Consider the following 23,728-nt stretch of genomic DNA (forward strand, 5'->3'; position numbering starts at 1 on the left):
TGGAATAAGGAAGCTGTAATATTTCAGTACAGTTCCCATAGGCACTGCACCTGCTGTCTGTGTGAACAGTGCCATGATTCAGTGTAAAGTGCTGTGAATGTGTAACAGAACTGAAAACCCCTAAACTGTTCCAGTGATCAGGAAGATATTTACGAACACAAGATGATGCAAATCTAAGTTTATTTTGTAAGATTTAATTCAGTTTGATTAAAGTTTTAATGTGTTAACCAGTTAACGACTGGTTCACAAGCCCACATCCGCACACTGTATTGGGCCTCTGTTACAAAAGAAATCTGGCTAAAAAATAAATACATTTTTGCAAAAAGTAATTTCCATTTCCAAAGTGATAGAGTTATTATTGTTGTATTAAAGTTGTTGTTGTTGTTGTTGTTGTTATAAATAAAACAACATCGTATATAATCAGTGTTCATCCTCAAATGAAACATTCCTGATGATTCTCGTGGCTGAGTTTTCTTCCAAAAATGCTGTTCCCTTTGAAATAATTCTGGAAACAACGTGTTTGAAAAGAAGGAAACATTTTTATTTCTCTAACAAATACATTTTAATTATAATAGAGCATGAATGTTTCTGTATGTTAATGTATTTTGGATCAAAGAAACTTTTGGATATATTTTGGAACAAAAAATCATAGAACAATGAAGCATAGATCTGTTTCTATAAATGAATTATATATTTACATTGTTTTCTAAATTGTTTTCCTTTAATGAAGCAAATATAGTGTTTATTTTACTTTGTGACAGAATCAGGTTGAAAAAAGCACTGAGCAAAAACATTTTACAATTTAAAAAATTCATGAAAAAATGTCCATAAAAGAACAGTCAGAGACGTTAATTCTGTGTTCAGACGGAGTGTAAACTGTAGAGAAAGAGCGGGAGCTGACGGAGCAACGTGAAGGAGCTGAAGGTGAATGAAGGAGGTTCAGGCCGTTTCTGCTCTGAACCAGTCTGTGATTTCTCTCTGGTTTTCTGAGACCCATTTCATGTTGGCTTTAGTTTTCTCGATGCTCTGATCCAGAGCGGAGCTCGCTGATCCAAACCCCACCGCCGCGTTCTCCTCCTTAAACCGCAGCAGCTTTACAACACAGAGCACACACACACACACACACACACATTGGTCTCATTGTAAAACCCCACAGCAGTGTTCTCCCCCTGTGTAAACAGCCCTGTTCAGAACGTCCTCTTTCAGCACCTGTTCCTTTAAATGATAATGAGCCGCTCGCTGTTCACCCCGACCCCGAGCGCACAGCAGTGAGGAGCGAGGAGCAGAAGCTCTGGTTTTTAGCCGTTTTCGCTCTGTTCTCTTTCTTCTCCGTTTTTATTCAGTGCTCTTATTTCTCCGCACTCGTTGTGTCTGTTTTGCTGCATTTAACCTCGTCTTTGCGCTCTCACATAAACGTGGGTTCAGCGCTGTGATTGGACAGACTCAGACGAGGAGGCGGGGCCATTCTAAAGTGTCCGTACTTGACGTCAGAAGCGGAGCAGAATCAGAACGCTTCGTTTTATCCCGTGTTTTCAGACTTAGGCTGCGCACGGGGGACTGACTGCGTGGGTCTAGTTTCACAGTGTGTTGGTTGGTGGGCTCCAGATTCACACAGTAATGGGAACATGTAGTGAACAGGGGACAATGGTGGTGCAGTCCAGGCTCTGAAAGGACTTGGAGGCACCGATCTGACCTGATCCTTCATCATAAACAGCTGATCAACCAAAGACTATATTTGAAACTGCAGATGTTAATCCAGCTGTGCTCTGGGTGGTGTCACCTGTCTCAGCTGCACTGGCCACTGGAACAGGGGAGAAACAATGTACATTTTTTTACAGGATCAAATCACACACCTGATCGAGCTGCTGCTGAGTGGAGAATGTCTGTGTGACACCGCTTATCAGCTCAGAGAAAGAAAACGACCCGACACCGTACCTAGGAAACACACACACACACACGCACAAAATGAAACATTGCTCTTCAAAAAGGTCCTCACAAATATAGCAAAACAAACATACAAACATTTGATAGGTAGTGTATGTATATGTGTCTGTGAGGTCAACCTGCTAAGAAGCCTCCTGCCACCAGAGGGAGCCACAGGCCTCCTCTCCCTCCTAATCAGGACGAACGGCCTCCACCTGTTCCTCCACTATTTACCCAGACTGCACTGTGCTGTCGGTGTAAGGTCTAGAGCAGAGTTCTGGTCAGTAGACCTTGCTGGTAATATCCGGGTAGAGGTTCTAGAAGTTCTTTCTCGACCTCTTACTCTCTCTCTCTTTTTTTTTTTTTCTCTCAAAGTGCTGTTCTTTCTCCTTGAGTGTCTCAAGCTCCCTGTGGAGTGTTTGAAAAATGAGGGAAAGAGTACAGAACCCTTCCCCATCCACTGTCAGACCACTCTTTCAGCTTCTACTTGAGTGTTTGAGGCTCATACTGTTGTCACTGTTTCTCTTTTCTTCCTCTCACTGTTGGTATGATGAGACAGAGGGAGCTCCTTAAAGCTGCACTGCTGTCTGTGCACAGCAGGTGGAGCTCCGTCAGTGAAGAGGCTTTACAGAGTCACCTCTGCCCCATCTCTGGGGCCTTGGGCTACACACAGGCCACTGTCTTTAAGAAGGGAGCATGAGTGTGAGACGAGCTGAGAGCCCCCCACTGAGGCTCCACAGAATAAACACACAATAAACAAAAAGTATGTGTGTCATTTTTCCTCTTTATCACGAGGTAAATGCCAAAGATGCTGAAGCAATTTTTATTTTTTTTATTTTATTTTTTTAAACGGATGCACTCTCACCCCCCAAACCCTTCCACCACCATTTATCAAAATTAAACTACACCATGGATTTATTGATTTATTGTATTTTTTATTTTATTGATCTCTTGGGGAAAGTGCTTCTCTGCTTTTGACTCACCCCCACGCACTAGTGAGCCATTCTTCACACACTCACACACACACACACACACACTAGGGGCAGTGAACACACACACAGCCAGAGCAGGGGGCTGTGACCACCTCGGCGCTCAGGGAGGGGGCAGTTTGGAGGTTAGTGGCCTTACTCAAGGTCACTTCAGCCGTGAATGAATGTTCTCTTGCAGGTCCCAGGAACTGAAGCAGTGACCCTCCGGCCTCAAGCTCGTTTCTCGGACCTCAAGACCACAGCTCCCTCCAGAAATGTCTCTGCCTGGTACAGTGTCAGACCAAGTTTAAAGGTTTGAATCTCACCTGGTGCTTCCCAACACTGGGAGTAGTGCTGGGCGATATGAGCGCAAATCAATATCAAGATTAATTGTACATATTACCATGATTATGTAGTGTTTTTATTTATGACCCTCACAGTTCAGTGTCCGATTTCAGCCGAGGGTCAGTCACAGCGTAACACTGTGAACACGCAGCACACATCAGTCAGGAACTTACTCAGTGAAAAGGTATTTCCACTCGACTGTGACGAAGTTCCACGCCAAATCCCGTCCCTCTCTGTTTCCAGCGATCTGAACGATGACAGAGGTGGCGTCTTGTTTCCGGATCTTCGTCGGGTCCAGGGTGTATCTGATGTACCTGCGTTTAAAACAAAACATCCAGACGAGTGTGTGTGTGTTGTCCATCAATTTCTAACCTCTAGAGGTTTGTCTAACATTTGGCGTATTAAAATTACTTTAACGTAGCATAACCAAGCTGGAGGCCTGGACATCAGGGGAGCCGTACCAAACCCAGCCAAACAGGCCATTCCCATATGGGGAGCCCCCTCCATGGACAATAAACTGGTTCATTTAGACGTCAGAACTGAATTCCATATGTTTCCTCTGTGCTCACCTGCTTAAAAGTCCTTTATCTTTGGTGCAGGCCAGAGCTGACATCAGTTTATCTGCCTCACTAGCAATGCTGGCAGTCTGGAGCATCTCCCAGGCGAAGTCCCACTCTTTAGCTCCCCCTGCAGCAACAGCGCTGCAGTACACTGTGGATCTCAGGTTTGGGTGAATTCTAAAAACAAGAGACAGTTCAGACAGTGAGTCTGGGCCTCTCTCCTGTTCCTACAAACAAATTCAGGACATGTTTGATATCTAAACACACTATTTCAGCCACTTCTAGTAAAAATGACTGCACTGATCATGACAAACTGGACCAGAAGTGGCTCAAACAATGACCTATGGATCTGTAGTGTATGCAGTTCCTAATGAGCTGTTGCCACTTTTCCACTGCAGGGTTCCTACTCTACTCATCTTTACTGCTCCTCCACCAGGTGAATCAGGTCCTGGTTCTGGAAGCGGGTTGTTGTTTAGTGGCTGTTCTCTCGTGGTTCAGAGCGAGTCGAGTAGGGACTAAACCGTGGCGTGTAAACCTTGCAGAGCGCTGATTGTCCAGAGAGAGTCGTCACTCTACGCCACGCAACGCAGACGACCAGCACCAACTCTCCATCTGTAAAATCTCCAGCTGCAGCAGAGATCACGTTTGTTTGTTTTTTCCGACTCACGACGGCAGCTCGTAAAATTATGCCGTGGTCTTTTGAAGAGGTTCAAACGCTCCTTGGGTCGGATGGCCGACGAAAGAATTCATTGAGAGCTGGACGCTGCAACAAGGAAGGAACAAACTCTACTGATCTGTCTGAACTGATGACGGAGCTGTGTTCAGTCCCAAACAACAACAACACGCCAATACACCATGAGTAACACCGCTTAACGTTACCACCGCCGTTGTTGTGGTTTCCAAAGCCCACTGTTCCCCTTAGAGATATTTCAGGTAACAGTGGGAGCGGAAAACCAACCAGGGACCAGAGTGGAGTAGAGTAGGAACCATGTTGTGGAAAAGCACTGTAAGTGAATAGTGTAAAGGAACAGGGAATGAAGCAGAGCTGGTTTCACTCACGGATTCTGCTCTGGATTCTGAATCCACTCTGTGAACCAGGCTGTGGTCAAATTCTGACAGCTGGGCACTCCAGTGTTGCAGGCCACTCTGATCGCATTCACCTGATTATACCTGGGTATACACACACACACACACACACACACACACACACACGCCTCAGCACATCAACCAGGAACATCAACGCTCCAACACCGAAGTTATAAAACAACAGGTCATCTTTTGCTGCACAGATGGTCGTCCTCAAGGCCTTCATCACTGGACACAGGACGCTGCCCCCTGTAGGCTTGGTGGACTATTCTCAGTCCAGCAGTGACATTGAGGGGTTTAAAAACTCCAGCAGCACTGCTGTGTCTGATCCACTCTACACCAGCACAACACACACTAACACACCACCACCACATCAGTGTCACTGCAGCGCTGAGAATGATCCACCACCACATCACACCTGCTCTGTGGAGGTCCTGAGTGCTGAAGAACAGGGGGGAAGGGGGGTAACAAAGTATGCAGAGCAGAACTAGAGTGCTCCTGTATGGTCAGTGCACTCTTTAAGTGGTACGTACTGATCCATGTGTCCGTCTGGGACTTTGGTCCAGTTCATGGTGATGTTCTGGTAGTGTTCGAAAAGTGGTGTGACTTGCTTCCTCAGATACATCTGCAACCAAGAGTCACTGATTAATAAACACAAACAAGACTTGAGTTCTGGAGTCTGACCACAACCTTATGACCATCACTGTGTGGCCCACAGCTCTTTACCCTGACCATTACCCCAACACGCTCAACAGGGGGCGCTGTAATCAGATATAAATGCACACTCAGATACAATCCTGATATTTAAGTGTGCTCCCTGTAGCTCTCTGTTTTGACAAATCTAAAATAACGTTGACCAGATTTTCTTCTGTTCCCGTTCTTCACCTGAATGCTGTTGTAGAGCGCCGTTTGGTCAAACATCAGGTAGAAATAGTCCAGATTGTCCAGAGCAGCCTTCCAGGGCACGTAGTCTCTCTCCTTCCAGAGGAACCTGGTTGTGTTTAGAGCCAAACTGATGGGAATCATCTTGGCCCTGTAAAGATCCAGAGATTAAACAAGTGAAGCTACATCTATCCACTAAGCTATCTGTAAAAACAACAGAGATGAACAGAACAAGCTGTTTTTATTTTGATAGGTAAATTAGCTTCTCCTTTTTTATGAGTCGTGCTTTTTTTTGTTTTGACTCGTGAAGCTCGTACTCTCTAACTTTTATAATAAAAATAAATGGAGAACTAATGCATTAACCGTGGATGGTGAGTTATTATTGGTCTGAATGTTGAGTGAAACTATAACTGTATTAACTGTATTAGCAGTGCACATTTTCTTCTGCCACAACAACCTGAATTGAGTAACTCTTTATGGACGTTAGTATTTATTTACAATAACTGCTCAGTTATCGGGACAGAACCATCACTCTGTCCAAGACTGGACCAAAGTCTCCAATTTAGTGATGATCTTGTAGCTCACAAATTCTTCCTAAGTCCTTGCTTGTGTAGCATGGTGGAGTTCTGCCATTGGTTTTATCTCCTATACTTCCCAGTTTCAGGATTTTGGGGTGGGACTTTAATTTAATGGGGGGGCGGGCCTTCCTGGTGCTATATGTATCGGCAGTGGTGGGCTGCTTGCCAAGGCATTTCCTGTTTCTCTTCCGATGTCTGGTCCCTGTTTTGGCAGCATTCCGCATTGCTGAAGTTTGTGCCTCGTGGTGGCTTGCTCTGTGACGATCGTAAACCGTTGGCTTGTACTTGGATTGCAGGTGTCGAAGGGTTGGGTTCCTGTGTTTGCATCATAGCGAGGTAGCAACCATGCTGCATGGTTGCGTCGTTACCGCTGCTGTATCCTCTCTGATTTTGACCGCAGTGGGGAACGCTGTGCTACTGTCTCCTGGTTCCTGAGCCTGGGTGGTCCTGGCTTATGTCCAGTTCCTGCGGTGCTGCTGTTTTGTTTTAGTTAGGAAGGATTTGTTTTGTTTCAAAGACTACATTGTTTTGCTTTAGTTTTTGTCTTGTTTTTGTGATTTCTTTTGTATTTATTTCATTTGAATTTGTAAAAGTTATAATCACCACCAGCAAAGCGTTGTGTGTGAGTTTGATGTGGAGTGGTGTCATTTTGGAGTGAATGTTGATTTCTTTTTCTTTTATTATTTTTTACTCTTTTTGTGCTCTTCTTTTTTGCTCTCTTTCTCCCTCTCTCCCCTGTCTAGACAGGAGCTGTGGGTCACGGCAGGAGGTTATAGGGTTGGTTTGTGGAGTCCCAGTCACTCGTCCTGCAGTGTAGAGCACTGGGTGTGTAACCTGTGTGGTGTGATTACATATGGTGGTGGTATAGGGGACTCCCTTTGAGCTCAGTCTCTGCCGTGGTAAGCCTGGCCCTGTTCTACTACTTGGTCTTGTTATGTTGCGCCTGCTGCTTTAAGCAGCAGCACACAATATATTGATATCCGATTCGTTTTTTTTTTTTAATTATTCCACGTTTCCTTGTCCGCTTAACTAGTCCCGCAGTTTTCGAGCTATCGAATCTGATCCACGTGGAAATCGTGCGTCCTATAGCGACGATGTGGGCTTGTATACAGCTTTCTGATACCCACACTCGTTCGTCCGCTACACTCGTTTTTCTCTGTTTTTCCCCAGTCATCTCTATGGAATAAATTTTCAAAGCGCTCTAACTCTGTCATTTTTCAAGCTACGGACACAGGATTTCAGACGGTCGGACCCAGGCATACCGGGTCCCATCACGTCTGTTTTTGGACCTCTTGCACTCATCCTTCTCTTTCTATCCCTCCATTCATTTCAATGGGAGGCTCTTAGAGTGGGGTGATGTTATACACTCTAGGTTCACTAGCCAAAAGCCATTGTTTCACTTTTCAGCCGAATAATTCACCATAACTTCCTCATACTTTCACCTAGAAACATTTAAATTTTAAATGGTAGAGAAACTTGTCCTTTCTAGCTCCTGTAAATTTGAACATTATTGAAAATACAGTTTTTGAGTTATAAATTTTTGTTCGGCACTAGGGACGGTTTCGGCTCCCATAGAGTTCAATGTATTTTTAGAGCGGCTCAGAGTGCGGTTTCTAAATTTTTCTCCTGTTTTTAACTCATCATAACATGCTCAATTCTCACTTAATCTGCATATTTTTTATACCATATCGATCCCCCGACTCTCCTTGTCACAACAGTATATACGGTTAAGTTATGTGGGGAAATCTTTTCGAGCTATAAGCATTTGTTCAGAGGCTGGGTACGCTCCCATAGGAATGGGGAGGGGCAGAGGCAAAAACTGAGGGGGAGAGGTGTGAAGGACATAGGCAGTCTCTAACACTTTAAAGGTCATTTTTAAGGGGGCTTCTTAATTATCCAGGGTTTTTTAAGGTGGAAATTTTTAGAATACCTCATTCACAATATACTGGCTGTCTTTTCAACATTTTAAGCTTTATTTCAAGTGGTCATTTTTAAAGGTGGATGTCTCAATACAACTGTGGGTTTCTTAAGGTGGGATTTTTCTTAAGGTGTTATTTAAAAGGTATTGGCCATCTTTTTTTTTTTTTTTGCTTTTAAGACTCTTTTGGCCTGCGATGTGGACATCTCACTACAATTCTGGGTTTCTTAAGGTGGAATTGTTTTTAAAGGTGGAATTCAAAATGTTTCGTTTTCCATTCACGGCCTACGGAGCTCCATAGAGTCCAATGCAAACTGCTGTGGAAGAGTGCTCTCTTAACATCCCACTACCAACAGCTTAGCAGTCAACACCTTCACCATAGCATCGCCTAGTGACCCACGCGGGTTTTCCGTACTGACGACCTCGCTTTAAGCAGGAAAGACGCGGATCGGGGGACGGGGGTTTCAGCGGCGCAACATCTCGCGTTTCCTCCTGGAAATGCAGACCTCTAGTTTTACTGCTGATATTCATCCCAGTCCTGTTGGTTACATGAAACTTTGTTTTAAAATCTATTGTTAATAAATTTGGAAGTGTTGGAAATACGTCTCTGGCCTCTTGGTGTGAACAAACCTGAGTGTCTTTCTTATTTCAGTTTTTTCCTCCGGGTCTTAACGCCCCCTTTTTATTTCCTAGGGGTGAAAGTCCCTTAGGTGGCGTAGTCATGCTACATCACTTTATTGTATATTCCTCCTGACCACTACCACCTCGCCATACTTGGCTCAGTTTGTTTCTGCTCATGATTGAGATGTACTCACTGACTGATTGTGAACTTACAGTTCATCGTGATGACAGTTTGCGATGCATTACAAATGTGGCCATAACCAGTGAGGACTATTTTAAATAACAATAACCAACGTTTTAAAAGTGTACTATCCTTTGAACACTGCAGCTGTCCTTCACATGATGATGAATGGACCAATAGAAATGCTTCAAAATTATACATTACATTGAAAGTTAAAGGGTTATTTTCATTGTCTTTGGAAGTTTTTCTCATGAAATGTTTTTAATTGGATAGAAACGATATTCACATTATTTTTAAGGTGTTCACCTGGCCAGATTAAAGGTGTCGTCCAGGATCAGAGCTCTGTTAATGATGGGAACAATCTGAAAAACATTTATCTCCTCTTTTTAAAACATGCAGAAACATCTGTGCGTGATATCAACATTAGGGCTTTAAAACACATGTACACTGACAACAGGTTATTTACAGGAATGAAGACACTCCACGGGTGAGTGAGTGAGTGAGAGTGACTGGGTTTAGCGCTTACAGGACATGAGTGAATAATGATGTATATGACTATGTAGACCCTAGTGTTTTTGTCTCTTTATCTGGTGGTTGTCCAGGGTTAAGTGTTATATCTCTGACCTGGTGGTGAATGTTGAGCTGTTTAATGATGTTCTCCCAGTTCTCAGAGTCATAGTTAACCCTGTAATATCCGGCCCCTTTAAGATTCAGCAGCACCCAGTCGTCCCCCGCCATCTTCATCCCACTGTGAAACACTGAAAACACAACACAACCATCACAATCCACCGCGCTGAGAGTGCTCTAACAAAGGGGTCAGTTTCATCCACCAGGACTTCGTTACAGGGCCGCAGGAGCTCGAAAAACTAGAACACTACGAGACAATTACTAACAGAGGGCTCATACGGGTTTAAACAAGCTGCCGTCGTGAGTTGGATAAAAACAAACGTGATCTCTGCTGCAACTGGAGATTTTACAGATGGAGAGTTGATGCTGGTCATCTGCGTTGCGTGGCATAGAGTGACGACTCTCTCTGGACAATCAGAGCTCTGCAAGGTTTACACACCATGGTTTAGTCCCTACTCGACTCGCTCTGAACCACGAGAGAACAGCCACTAAACAAGAACCCGCTTCCAGAACCAGGACCTGATTCACCTGGTAGAGGAGCAGAAAAGACGTGTCGAGTCGAGTAGAGACCCTGCAGTGGAAAATTACCAATAGTCTGCTAGTGCGAGCCCTAGACCCGGACCTTTGTGGATAAGACAGGACACCTCTAGTTAAATATTTCCAGTACAGAGGCTAATCGTGCTCCCTGTGTGTTCAGTGTTATTGTGGTGTAAGTGACTGTGGTGGAGGGTGGTGTTTAATCTCACTGCTTTCCTCCATGAGCCACACCAGCACCTGCTCCACCCCCGACTTCATCCACCTAATGGGCACCATCCACTCATAGCTGCAACAGGAGAGAACCACAGAGCTTCAGTGAATTCAGGCACTATAAACTATCAAGTGAGCAGTAGATACAACCAAGTGAACAAGAGAAACTATCATGTGGGCACCAGATACTATCTTATGAACACGGGAATCTATCTGGTAAACACCAGACACTATTAAGTGAGCACTAGGAACTAATATATTGAGAACTGAAAACTTTCCAAGCACCCCACACTAAAGTAAGTAACAAATATACTGCTATCAGGTGAACAATAGATAACATATATCTAGTGGCAACATGAAATGTCAAGTGAGCAGCGGTGTTCACCTCATAATATCTGGTGGGCACATGATAGTAAGTATCCCTGTGCTTAAGGGCCTCCATAGACACCCTGCAAACCAGGTATGAGCCCCTCTCCCACCCCCTTGTGGACAGAACTTAGCTACTTGAACTGAGATGGTGTATCCACGACAGACTCTGGGTCCAGGAGGAAGTGTTTCTGAGACAGGCGTCCAGTTCTGGTGTTGACCGTGACCACTGGAAATCCCATCTGAAGAACCCAGCGATCCATGATATCACGAATAGCCACTGGGAGAACTGTTCCATTAGCATCAGCTGCCTGGAAGGAACCACAGAACACAGCTAAGGTTTGTCTGAGGAGATAGAGCTCCAGCTTTAATAACTGTTCTCAAAGTTGTCTCATTCATTTAGGGACCTCTCCACAAGGGGGAGCCCTTAAATGTCAGTACTGTGTAATAGCTTGTGTCATTTCACATTAGTCACGAAACTCTTGTATGACATGGAAACGAGCAGAAACTGAGAGCAGTTGATGAATCAGTTGCCTGAAATCAAGCTCCACCCACCTGAATCTTATTTAAATTTTATTTGTATTAAGTATGTCCTCAGTCCTGCAGATATTTTAAAGTGAGGGAATGAAAAGATAATGATTCAATCAGATGCTCATGAGCCAATGGTTGTACTCACGGCTGGAGCGGCGAGTGCACTGCACCCATTACTGGACAGATTATACAGAGTAAAACTGAGAGTGGAGGAAATATACAGGGGACTAAGGGAACATGCTGCTCTGCTTTATTTGTGTTCTGATGACATACTGGGGTCAGACCAATCACAAGGGGGCAGCACTGCAGTACGGAGATTACCCTGGACTGAGTAATTAAACACAGAGGAGCTGTGTATGTTACTCACTGCTTGGAGATGATTCCACAGATCAGAGCCCACCGTGTTGTTATATGCAAATGTGTTCAGATACGTCTGTAAAAAATGTAAAATATACAAGCTTACACCAGTCAGCCAAAACATTACAAACAATGTCCACTTTAATGGTTCCTTTTCCCTGTTCCTCCACACTCGGGACCCCCACAGAGCAGGTGTGATGTGGTGGTGGATCATTCTCAGCGCTACAGTGACACTGAGGTGGTGGTGGTGTGTTAGTGTGTGTTGTGCTGGTGTAGAGTGGATCAGACACAGCAGTGCTGCTGGAGTTTTTAAACCCTGTGTCCACTCTCTGTCCACTCTGTGAGACACTCCTCCCTCGTTGGTCCACCTTGTAGATGTAAAGTCAGAGACAGTAGCTCATCTGTCGCTGCACAGTGTGTGTTGCTCGTCCTCTAGTCCTTCATCAGTGACACAGGACGCTGTCGGCTGGATGTTTTTGGTCGGTGGACTGTTCTCAGTCCAGACACTGAGGGGTTTAAGAACTCCAGCAGCACTGCTGTGTCTGATCCACTCTACACCAGCACAACACACACTAACACACCACCACCACGTCAGTGTCACTGCAGCACCATTGAAGAACAGTTACAATAGCCTTAGGACAGTTATGCAGACTTGTGAAATTCATTAATGAAAGACCCTCACCTTTAGGCCTTCAAGGAAGACAGACTCAGTCAGGAAGTCTGAGAGCATCCTCAACACTGACGCCCCCTACAGACAGACACATTATATCAGGCCCTACACCATTGTGTGTTTAGATTTCTGCATCAGTGTGTCTGCAGTTACATCACCAAACCACTAGGGCTCTCCAATATCTTCCTCCACCCTATGTAGTGCACAATGTAGGTGATAAATTACAGTTTTTGCACTTAGAAAATGCATTGTATGTGTGATAAAACATTTATACAGGGCTTCAAGCTTCAGCTCTGCTTTTCTAACATTGTGTAGTAGTATTAGCTCCTCTTTAATCATTCTGTGACTAACCCAATGTCAGGGGACATCTTTCTCTGTGAATTTGCTGCTGTCTGCCCTCTCTGTCATGTGGAGAAGAGCAGCCGATATTAACAGAGGAAGAGTAGAGTGTAGGTCTTTTTGGGAGTGCACGTTCAGGTTCGACAGGGTGTGAGGTGTTCCCTCGTTTAAGGGCAAGGCCGCCTTGTTACTCCAGGTTGGAGTTGCCCCTCGCCAAATGTGTCTTTTTGGTCTCATAAGTGACTCCTGTCTTGTTTCAGAGGTCTCTGGACTCTAATCCTGTGTCACTCTGTGGAAGGTTATCTACTAAACCCTAAATATAAATGATATCTGAGGATTATAAAGAAAAGATACTCTAGGCATGCCCCCTCACCTTGCTGTAGGAGATGGCATCAAACACTTCACTGATCTGCTCCGGTCTCAGAATTTCCTCTTCTTTAGACGACAGGGGGCGGGACGAGGCCAGAGCGTCCACAGCAAAGACTCTGTGATCCTCCAGCACTGACAGGTCTCTCTGTGGTAAAACAAGAAACACACGAGTGATCCCTGGTTGCTTTGTACCGTGCCTGTGCACAATTGTCCCCACTCCCCCTGCTGGCCTGCGCTCACACTGCATTTAATGTTCACGTCTTCAGACTGTGTCTGTGTCTGAAATGACTCCCCCTGAATCCTAAAGTATAATTTGAGCATGATTTGAGGGCACCACAATCTCCCACAATGCACTTGTAACTTTGTAACTAGTAAACCTCATGGACCAGGAAGCACTGAGTTTCTTTGTTACTGATGACAGTGGAAGAGGAACTAAATGGTGCCTCATTATATAGAACAATACCAACGAGGGATTATTAAGGAGCCATTTCCATCACGGGATGTGACTTTTATTTTGAATAAAGTTGGCTCCTCACGCAGCACAGTGGAGTTCAGGACTGTTCTTTGTGGCTTATTTGGATTCATGTTGTCAGCAGTGACTCAACACTCACACACCTTAGATCAATAGATTTATTGATTATGCAGCTTTGGGATTTCCCATTAATCACACTGCACCTATAGGGCTGAGCATGGCGTGTAATTGTTCAGTGGGGACTGGGGTTTTCTCTGTTTAGCTGAACTCATGGTAAAATTGTGAATTTTACTGAAACATGGGGAGAGTTGCTCTGAGCTTCACCTTCAACAGAGAGCACTGACTTCATGAAGTTACTGTCTCTACTACCTCTTAAATCAATGAACAATGTTCACTCACACTAAAAGGATGTAGCATTGTGTGTGTGTGTGTGTGTGTGTGTGTGTGTGTGTGTGTGTGTGTGTGTGTTAGTTACCAGATTCCATGTGGGTTCAGCATAATCTGCCCCAAGGTAAGACACATATGTCGCAAATCCTTCATTCAGCCAAACCTCATTCCACCATTTCAGAGTCACAAGGTTTCCAAACCACTGATAAAATAAATCACAGTGAGACCAGAGAGAGGGAGACAATGAGACCAGAGACGCTCATGCCAGAGAGAGTGAGACCAGGGAGAGTCAGGCCAGAGAGAGTCAGGCCAGGGAGAGTGAGACCAGGGAGAGTCAGGCCATGGAGAGCGAGACCAGGGAGAGTGAGACCAGGGAGAGTCAGGCCATGGAGAGTGAGACCAGAGTGAGTAAGACACCAAAGGACAAAGGTAGAGTGAGACATTTGGTCTGTCCCAAAACTTAGTGAGCTGTCTCGATAGGCACTGACACCGTAGACAGCGGTTCTAAGTAGACAGAGCTCTAACGGTCTTCTCTCCTCATGAGGCAGATTGCTGAGAGGCTGTAGTTGGAGAGCGATTGTGTAACGGCTTTTTACCGCCCTCCGCACGCAACTGGGGTTTTTTGGCCCCAGTAGTTTTAGCGCTGTGGAGTCTACTCTTTCTGTTTTTATCACAATATAATTTTTTTTTTCTCTGGGAGAAGAGTGAAATGGACGGAAGTTGTTCTGGCGTTGCATCCTGGAATTGCCTTCATGGCTGCCGAAGGTTTCAATGCTGCCTTAAAATTCGGCCAGATTAAGGTCAGTAGGCAGCGTATTTAAAGTGTCTAAGAATTAGGACGCCCTACATGTCGGGGGCTCACACACTGTGATGTAAAATGCTCTCTGTGTCGACAGCTCACTAAGTTTTGGGACAGAGACAGTGACACCAATGACACTCAGAACAGATACAGTCACTCCAGAGACGGCCAATCAGAATCACAGTAGAGACAGTGAGACGGGGGGCAGGTCAGACAGAGGCAGCTACACAGAGGCGTTGCTGTGGGAGTGTGAGACAGGTCTGTACCATGTGAGCGAGCTCGTGGGCGATGATTGTGGCCGTCTTCTCTTTGTTTCCATTGGAAGAGATGAGTGGGTCAAAGAGGAGCTTTGTCTCTCTGTAAGTGACCAGTCCCCAGTTCTCCATCGCCCCGAAGTAGAAATCGGGCAGAGCTATCTGGTCTTTAGGGTGGACAGGGTCAGAAATTATAGACTTTTCTCAAACAGGGAAAAGATCTGGTGGTACTGGGATTACAGGCGTTTATAGAAACTGCTAAACAATTAGATATAATAATTATACTTTTAGAACTGTACATTTTAACTGAACGTGTGCCACAGTAACAGATCACAATAATGTCCCTGCTCTGATTTTAAAGTTCTGTACAGTATGTTTGTACCTGATTTTGAGAGAGGGTAAGGGACCTGATAATAATCCTCAAAGAACTTCAGGACTGGACCGGTGAGGTTGAGGGCGTAGTCACAGTGTCCATCAGCGACCGCTTTCCTCCGAGCCCAAATACGAATCTGCACAGAGAACACACTCAGGGCACTCTGCACCGTCTAAAGGATTATATTTCATTGTGTTATAACTGCATCCATAAATAAAGGCTAACCATAAGGTGGTTAACCCAATGTAAACAGAACTAAATCAAGAATGTAATTAGAATTAGAATGTAAATGCAGTACTGTTCGACTGTATACATTTCCAGCCAAAAGTCTGGACCCATCTGACTGAATTTAATTCACTCATTGTCTGTCTTATCCAGTTCAGGGCGGCGGTGGGTCCAGAGTCTACCCGGATTCACTGGGTACAAAGTAGGAACACACCCTGGAGGGGGCGCCACTCCTCTAGACACTTTTGAGTCTGAGAACACACCACACTCCTCACAGACAGTCACCCGGAGGAAACCCATGCAGACACAGGGAAAACACGCCACACTCCTCACAGACAGTCACCTGGAGCAGGACTCGATCCCTGGAGCTGTGACAGAGACACTACCTGCTGCTCCACCGTGCCGCCCAGAATCTATGTAAGATGTGTTTGTTAACCAGAGGAAACATCTCAGCTACAGCACAGCATCTTTCTGCTGCTGAGAGTCACTCTGTAAATCGTAAAATAGTCCGTCAGAGCTGTCAGGGTGGGTTCAACAGGGTTTTCTGGACCATGTCAGACATCTTTATGAATTAATGTCTCACACACAGCCTCAGAGAATAATAAAAAAGTTAAATAAAAAAAATGATTTTATTTCACTTGGTGTTTAAAAAATGACGTTCAATTCCTTTTCTCCAAATCTAACCCCATAACACAGAAGACATTTGCGGCACTTCTAATCCAGTCCTCCTCAAACACTCCTTCACTGTGAATGTGCTCACAGTCCTCACGTGTTATTTCAAAGGTTTGATGTTCATTGGTTCCTTGTTTTATTCTAAATATAAAACAGGACACTTTGATGAGGTGTTGACTGTGAAATAAAACAATGAACATTGTTCCTACCAAAGTGCTTTGGTTCGACTGGACGTTAGTGTAGTCGCTGACAACCAGCGCGAGGAGATACGAGGACATCCTCGGGGTGGGTCTGAACTTGGTGATGGTGACCTCGGTTCCGCTGACCGTGGTGTTCACGTGTTCTGGAGAAAACACAGAGAACCTTAGAACTGTGAATTACACACGGAAGTGAATCATTTACAGCTACTTCACCAAAAGAACACGGGTGACTGTAGATAAGAGCACTTTCTTCCTGTCTCCTGACAACTGTGTCTGTCTCTGTTTTTGATGTGTCTGTCTCTGATATGTCTGTCTTTGATGTGTCTGACACTGTGGCATGTGTCTCTCTCTGGCATGTCTGTCTCTGATGTGTCTGTTTTTGATGTGTCTGACTCTGGAATATCTGTCTGATGTGTCTCCTTCTGGCGTGTCTGTCTGATGTGTTTCTCTCTGGCATGTCTGCCTGACGTGTCTCTTTCTGGAATGTCTGTCTGACGTGTCTCTTTCTGGAATGTCTGTCTGACGTGTCTCTTTCCGGAATGTCTGTCTGACGTGTCTCCCTCTGGCATGTCTGCCTGACGTGTCTCCCTCTGGCATGTCTGCCTGACGTGTCTCCCTCTGGCATGTCTGCCTGTCTGACGTGTCTCCCTCTGGCATGTCTGCCTGTCTGACGTGTCTCTTTCTGGAATGTCTGTCTGACGTCTCTCTTTCCGGAATGTCTGTCTGACGTGTCTCTCTCTGGAATGTCTGTCTGACGTGTCTCCCTCTGGAATGTCTGCCTGACGTGTCTCTCTCTGGCATGCCTGTCTGACGTGTCTCTCTCTGGCATGCCTGTCTGACGTGTCTCCCTCTGGCATGTCTGTCTGACGTGTCTCTCTCTGGAATGTCTGTCTGACGTGTCTCTCTCTGGAATGTCTGTCTGACGTGTTTCTCTCTGGAATGTCTGTCTGACGTGTTTCCCTCTGGAATGTCTGTCTGACGTGTTTCCCTCTGGCATGTCTGTCTGACGTGTCTCTCTCTGGAATGTCTGTCTGGCGTGTCTGTCTGACGTGTCTTTCTCTGGAATGTCTATCTGATGTGTCTCTTTCTGGCGTGTCTGTCTGACGTCTTTCTTTCTGGAATGTCTGTTTGATGTGTCTCCCTCTGGCATGTCTGTCTGGCATGTCTGCCTGACGTGTCTCTTTCTGGAATGTCTGTCTGACGTGTCTCTTTCCAGAATGTCTGTCTGATGTGTCTCCCTCTGGAATGTCTGTCTGACGTGTCTCCGTCTGGCATGTCTGCCTGACGTGTCTCCCTCTGGCATGTCTGCCTGACGTGTCTCCCTCTGGCATGTCTGTCTGACGTGTCTCCCTCTGGCATGTCTGTCTGACGTGTCTCTCTCTGGCGTGTCTGTCTGACGTGTCTTTCTCTGGAATGTCTATCTGATGTGTCTCTTTCTGGCGTGTCTGTCTGACGTCTTTCTTTCTGAATTGTCTGTTTGATGTGTCTCCCTCTGGCATGTCTGTCTGACGTGTCTCCCTCTGGCATGTCTGCCTGACGTGTCTCTTTCTGGAATGTCTGTCTGACGTGTCTATTTCTGGAATGTCTGTCTGACGTGTCTCCCTCTGGCATGTCTGCCTGACGTGTCTCCCTCTGGCATGTCTGTCTGACGTGTCTCCCTCTGGCATGTCTGCCTGACGTGTCTCTTTCCGGAATGTCTGTCTGACGTGTCTCTTTCCAGAATGTCTGTCTGACGTGTCTCCCTCTGGCATGTCTGCCTGACGTGTCTCCCTCTGGCATGTCTGTCTGACGTGTCTCCCTCTGGCATGTCTGCCTGACGTGTCTCTTTCCGGAATGTCTGTCTGACGTGTCTCTTTCCAGAATGTCTGTCTGACGTGTCTCCGTCTGGCATGTCTGCCTGACGTGTCTCCCTCTGGCATGTCTGTCTGACGTGTCTCCCTCTGGCATGTCTGTCTGACGTGTCTCCCTCTGGCATGTCTGTCTGACGTGTCTCTCTCTGGCGTGTCTGTCTGACGTGTCTTTCTCTGGAATGTCTATCTGATGTGTCTCTTTCTGGCGTGTCTGTCTGACGTCTTTCTTTCTGGAATGTCTGTTTGATGTGTCTCCCTCTGGCATGTCTGTCTGACGTGTCTCCCTCTGGCATGTCTGCCTGACGTGTCTCTTTCTGGAATGTCTGTCTGACGTGTCTATTTCTGGAATGTCTGTCTGACGTGTCTCCCTCTGGAATGTCTGTCTGACGTGTCTCCCTCTGGAATGTCTGCCTGACGTGTCTCCCTCTGGCATGTCTGTCTGACGTGTCTCCCTCTGGCATGTCTGCCTGACGTGTCTCTTTCCGGAATGTCTGTCTGACGTGTCTCTTTCCAGAATGTCTGTCTGACGTGTCTCCCTCTGGAATGTCTGTCTGACGTGTCTCTCTCTGGCATGCCTGTCTGACGTGTCTCTCTCTGGCATGCCTGTCTGACGTGTCTCCCTCTGGCATGTATGTCTGACGTGTCTCTCTCTGGAATGTCTGTCTGACGTGTTTCCCTCTGGCATGTCTGTCTGACGTGTTTCTCTCTGGAATGTCTGTCTGACGTGTCTCCCTCTGGCGTGTCTGTCTGACGTGTCTTTCTCTGGAATGTCTGTCTGACGTGTCTTTCTCTGGAATGTCTGTCTGACGTGTCTCCCTCTGGTGTGTCTGTCTGATGTGTCTCTTTCTGGCGTGTCTGTCTGACGTCTCTCTTTCTGGAATGTCTGTTTGATGTGTCTCTCTCTGGCGTGTCTGTCTGACGTGTCTCTCTCTGGCGTGTCTGTCTGACGTGTCTCTCTCTGGAATGCCTGTCTGACGTGTCTCCCTCTGGCATGCCTGTCTGACGTGTCTCCCTCTGGCATGTCTGTCTGACGTGTCTCCCTCTGGCATGTCTGTCTGACGTGTCTCCCTCTGGCATGCCTGTCTGACGTGTCTCCCTCTGGCGTGTCTGTCTGACGTGTCTTTCTCTGGAATGTCTGTCTGACGTGTCTTTCTCTGGAATGTCTGTCTGACGTGTCTTTCTCTGGAATGTCTGTCTGACGTGTCTCCCTCTGGTGTGTTTGTCTGATGTGTCTCTTTCTGGCATGTCTGTCTGACGTGTCTCTCTCTGGAATGTCTGTCTGATTTGTCTCCCTCTGGCGTGTCTGTCTGACGTGTCTCCCTCTGGCGTGTCTGTCTGACGTGTCTTTCTCTGAAATGTCTGTCTGACGTGTCAATCTCTGGAATGTCTGTCTGACGTGTCTTTGTCTGATGTGTCTCTTTCTGGCGTGTCTGTCTGACGTCTCTCTTTCTGGAATGTTTGTTTGATGTGTCTCTCTCTGGCGTGTCTGTCTGACGTGTCTCTCTCTGACGTGTCTGTCTGACGTGTCTCTCTCTGGAATGCCTGTCTGACGTGTCTCCATCTGGCATGTCTGTCTGACGTGTCTCCCTCTGGCATGTCTGCCTGACGTGTCTCTTTCTGGAATGTCTGTCTGACGTGTCTCTTTCCAGAATGTCTGTCTGACGTGTCTCCCTCTGGAATGTCTGTCTGACGTGTCTCCCTCTGGCATGTGTGTCTGATGTGTCTCCCTCTGGTGTTTGTCTGTCCTTGGTGTGACTGTCTGATGCGTCTATGCCACTTCTGACCGATTTCCATCTCATTGGACAGGGCGACAGTTCCTCGCTGATGCAGGACAGTGATGTGGAAGACAGCTTTCATGGCCGGTTCGTCGAAGCAGGGGAAGGTTTTGCGGGCATGAGTGGGGTGCATTTGACTGGTGGCTACAACCCTGTCAGAATAAATAAATAAAAACAGATTATTCTTTAACACATGAAGAAGTGTAATGATATTTCTGAATGGTATAAAGAAGGACTTTTATTAATTTTTTCCAGACGTAAAACTGCTACTGTAAAGTTGTGTTTATGAAAACTTGACATTTTTAAAGATGATTTAACACCTTCATCCTGTGACACTGACTTTTTTATCTGTGCACCTCAGACTTTTGTTCTCAGTGTGTGTCAGTGATACACACAGCTGATAATGTGATATTACACAAAATCAGATCTCTCTTATCATTTATGATATTTAAACTGTCATGCTTTGAGTGTTTATGCGTCTTATATGACAGCAGTTTGTAATTTACAAGTATATTGGAGTAAATATTACACAATGCATGAACCTGCCTATGAAACATATCAGCTTCTCTGTGAGAAGAGACTTTTAACATATAATATCTTTACCTGGCATGGTCTCTGTGGAGCTAAGGATAAGATCTAGTTATCTGGACTGTGACTACGGCTGGGAAAATTCTACATAAACCTCCACTATGTCACGGAGGGGTTGGGTCGAGGGACAAGGAACAGAGATGGAGGTAGGTGCGGGAGAATAATTTAATAAACAAAACACAAAGAAACACCAGTTACAAGGCACAAGAAATCCGAGACAGACAAGATGGACAAAACAGAGAAGTGTAGTTTAGAACGGAGACAAAGAGAGAGCGAGCGAAAGATAGTAAAACTAAAACATGAAGCAGGGCGACAGAAAGCAAAGCTTTATTTTCTGAGAGAGTTTGGGCTGAAGCCTTTTTGTTTTCTGAGGCCGTTTGCTCTGATGTCTTTTATTCGGAGGGAGTTTGGGCTGAGGCCGTTTGATGTGAAGCCTGGCGTTTAATTTCACAAGATCTGAGACGTGACATGAGACATGGTTTTCCCGAGAATCAAAGTCGTTTCGTACGAAGAATGATGCCGTTCTGTCCAATGCCTGAGTCCTGACGCTGAGGTCTGAGGATGTCCTAAAATGTATACCGTACTTAACACTGGACAGGGGCTAAATACTGAACAAAGGGCTAAACACTAGACACAGAGTCTAAAGACTAAACAGATGCTAGACAAGGACATGAGAAAATAAACAGAACAAACAGAAACCTTGTGACGGAACCATGAACCACGGACAGAAGACTGACAATGACCCACAAAACAGGAAACACAGACATAAGAGAACATGAGGGCAAGAAGATCACATAACAGGGGGACAATCTGGAACCGACGAAGGGAGCACAATACAAAGTATACAACACAGAACACAACCCTGTGTTTGTGGTTCATCAGTCCAGCAGCATGAGGAAAGACCATCAAACTCCAGTCTGGATGGGTACCTCAGGGACGCGTTCATTTATATCGTACTTACGATGGTTTTTAACCCTTTTATCATTGTACTCTTATTTTAAAGTGGTTCTGATGAATTAATGTAGATTCCATGTTGCCATTTTACTAAATTTGTTGTATGTAATTGAAGTTAATCTGCCTCAGCGCTGGAATTCTCCCACTGCAGGAAATTGATGTTCTCCCTTCATTGAGTGAAAGTTACACACAGAAACCACACTCACAAAAAAACAAGTGGATTGCTCTTGCGACCTTGAGCTCAGCGGTTCCTGTTTTTGGAACCGCAATCAATCAAACACACACCACACACAGGTCTAGAGCCCAGCTGTGGTGCGAGTGCGCAATGTGGGAGCTACAGAGCCTCAGTCTGATCGTGAAATCCAGGACTGGAATCTGAAGTGTTTGTTCAAACCTGGAAAAAGTTCTACACACTTTAAAAAGCTGTGATCTTTTGGCATCATTTGTAACAGTGTACGGGTGAAGGCAGTGTTTTGTAGCTAGACTTACTTCTTTACTCCATCCTCGATGTACTCGCTCCTGTAGAAACCTTCCAGGTCGTCTGCGAGCTCCCCCTCAAACTCGGTGAAGAGTTCATAGGACTCGCCAGCTTTTAATCTGCCGTTAAGTTGAATCATGAGATACTGAGTGTTCACCTGCATCCTGGTGGACTTTATATCCGGCGCAGGTGAGCCGCCGAGTGAAGTCAGTGTAGCAGGATGTCCACCAGGTGTGGTCAGGTTGAGCTTGTTGCAGTGAATGACTATCAGATCTGTTTCTTTCACACACCTGAAGACCACGCTGGAGTTCCCCGTGAAGACGTAGAGCCCACGGTGGTCGGGTTGGAGCCGAGGCCACAGGGTGATGCTGTACACATCTGGAAGAAGGTTACCAGGGAGACGGTAGCTTTCCCACACAACAGTTGGCGTTTCTGAGAGCTTAAGGAGCTGGAAAGTCCAGATCCCCACCAGGATGGCCACAGAAACCACAGACACCACTGTGCAGACGACGCACATTACACTGACGCCGCATTTCGCCATCTTCTTCAACACGTTCCCTCAGCTCCACACACCCAGGGTCCACGGCTCTGGAGTCTTAATGCTCTCCTCCCAGCGCCTCGCGGCAGTAAATACGCAAGCACATGCTCTCAGAGAAAACCTTATTACACTGTATTTATTCAGGGTCCTGTCTGTGATGACATGTTTACACAGCTTTAAATCTGAGCTGGACACTAGTGTGGGAACACAGCTTTCTCTGCCAAAGATAAGCATGGCACATTAATCACTGTAAACTGTCGTACACTCAGAAACCAACCTGTCCTTTATTTCACTTCCCCTCAAACACAATCCATCTATTTAAAGGGAACATATCATGAAATAAATCACTTTTTGAATGAATTTATTAATTAATGTGTGAATCTGGAGCTCTAGACACCAGTCAGTTTTCTGTGCGCTGCCTGAGTCTGAAAACACAGGATAAAACGAGGCGTTCTGATTCTACTGTTTTTGACATCAAGTAGAGAGACTTTAAAATGGCCCCGCCCTCTCGTCTGAGTCTGTCCAATCACAGCGCTGGACCCGTGTTTATGTGAGAGCACAAAGACGAGGTTAAACTCAGCAAAACAGACACAACGAGCGCGGAGAAATAAGAGCACTGAGTAAAAACAGAGAAGAAAGAGAACAGAGTGAAAACGGCTAAAAACCAGAGCTTCTGCTCCTCGCTCCTCACTGCTGTGCGCTCGGGGTCGGGGTGAACAGCGAGCGGCTCATTATCATTTAAAGGAACAGGTGCTGAAAGCGGGCGTTCTGAACAGGGCTGTTTACACAGGGGGAGAACACTGCTGTGGGGCTCGTGGGGTTTGGACCAAAGCAGGTCTCAGACGTTTCACTAAGAAACAGAATTGTGTTCCACTGTGGAGACGAGGGGGAGTATGTCCCCTTTAAGCAGACATGTTTGGATGCTGTTTATTGATTACAGTCATGTCCTTAAAACCATGTGGAGTTGGAGACTCTCTCTCTCTCTCTGTGTGTGAGTTCTGGACTTTTTATGGTATAGACTAGACAATGCAGTATAGACAATATGCAGATGACACCTCAGTAATTGGTCTTATTACATCAGAGATGAGAATAAAA

The 23,728-nt window shown here is 45.8% G+C and overlaps 1 protein-coding gene across 1 annotated transcript; it reads right to left on the reverse strand.

Moving 5' to 3' along the window:
* Positions 1–880: 880 nt before the first annotated feature.
* Positions 881–22,636, reverse strand: LOC136673377 (aminopeptidase N-like). Its single transcript, XM_066648799.1, has 20 exons — positions 22,107–22,636; positions 20,085–20,227; positions 16,460–16,593; positions 15,363–15,489; positions 14,993–15,147; positions 14,016–14,129; positions 13,073–13,213; positions 12,373–12,438; positions 11,701–11,766; positions 10,941–11,113; positions 10,436–10,512; positions 9,687–9,820; positions 9,369–9,424; positions 5,768–5,915; positions 5,416–5,507; positions 4,856–4,966; positions 3,806–3,973; positions 3,410–3,550; positions 1,854–1,935; positions 881–1,092 (listed from the first exon to the last, which is right to left on the reverse strand). Exons 1-20 carry the CDS (start codon positions 22,634–22,636, stop codon positions 940–942), a joined length of 2,811 nt encoding a protein of 936 aa, XP_066504896.1. The 3' UTR covers positions 881–939.
* Positions 22,637–23,728: the final 1,092 nt, after the last annotated feature.

Source organism: Hoplias malabaricus, chromosome 17 (assembly GCF_029633855.1).
Source record: "Hoplias malabaricus isolate fHopMal1 chromosome 17, fHopMal1.hap1, whole genome shotgun sequence".
Taxonomy (NCBI): Eukaryota; Metazoa; Chordata; class Actinopteri; order Characiformes; family Erythrinidae; genus Hoplias; species Hoplias malabaricus.

Bases quoted from the DNA above. Each gene is read 5' to 3' on its own strand.
- LOC136673377 (XM_066648799.1), bottom strand. From the start codon at position 22,636: ATGGCGAAATGCGGCGTCAGTGTAATGTGCGTCGTCTGCACAGTGGTG. The intron at 9,821-10,435 runs GTGAGATTAAAC...TTGTGTTTTCAG, and splicing joins GTGGCTCATGGAGGAAAGCA to TGTTTCACAGTGGGATGAAG. The intron at 9,425-9,686 runs GTCAGAGATATA...AATGTTTTTCAG, and splicing joins AGCTCAACATTCACCACCAG to ATTGTTCCCATCATTAACAG.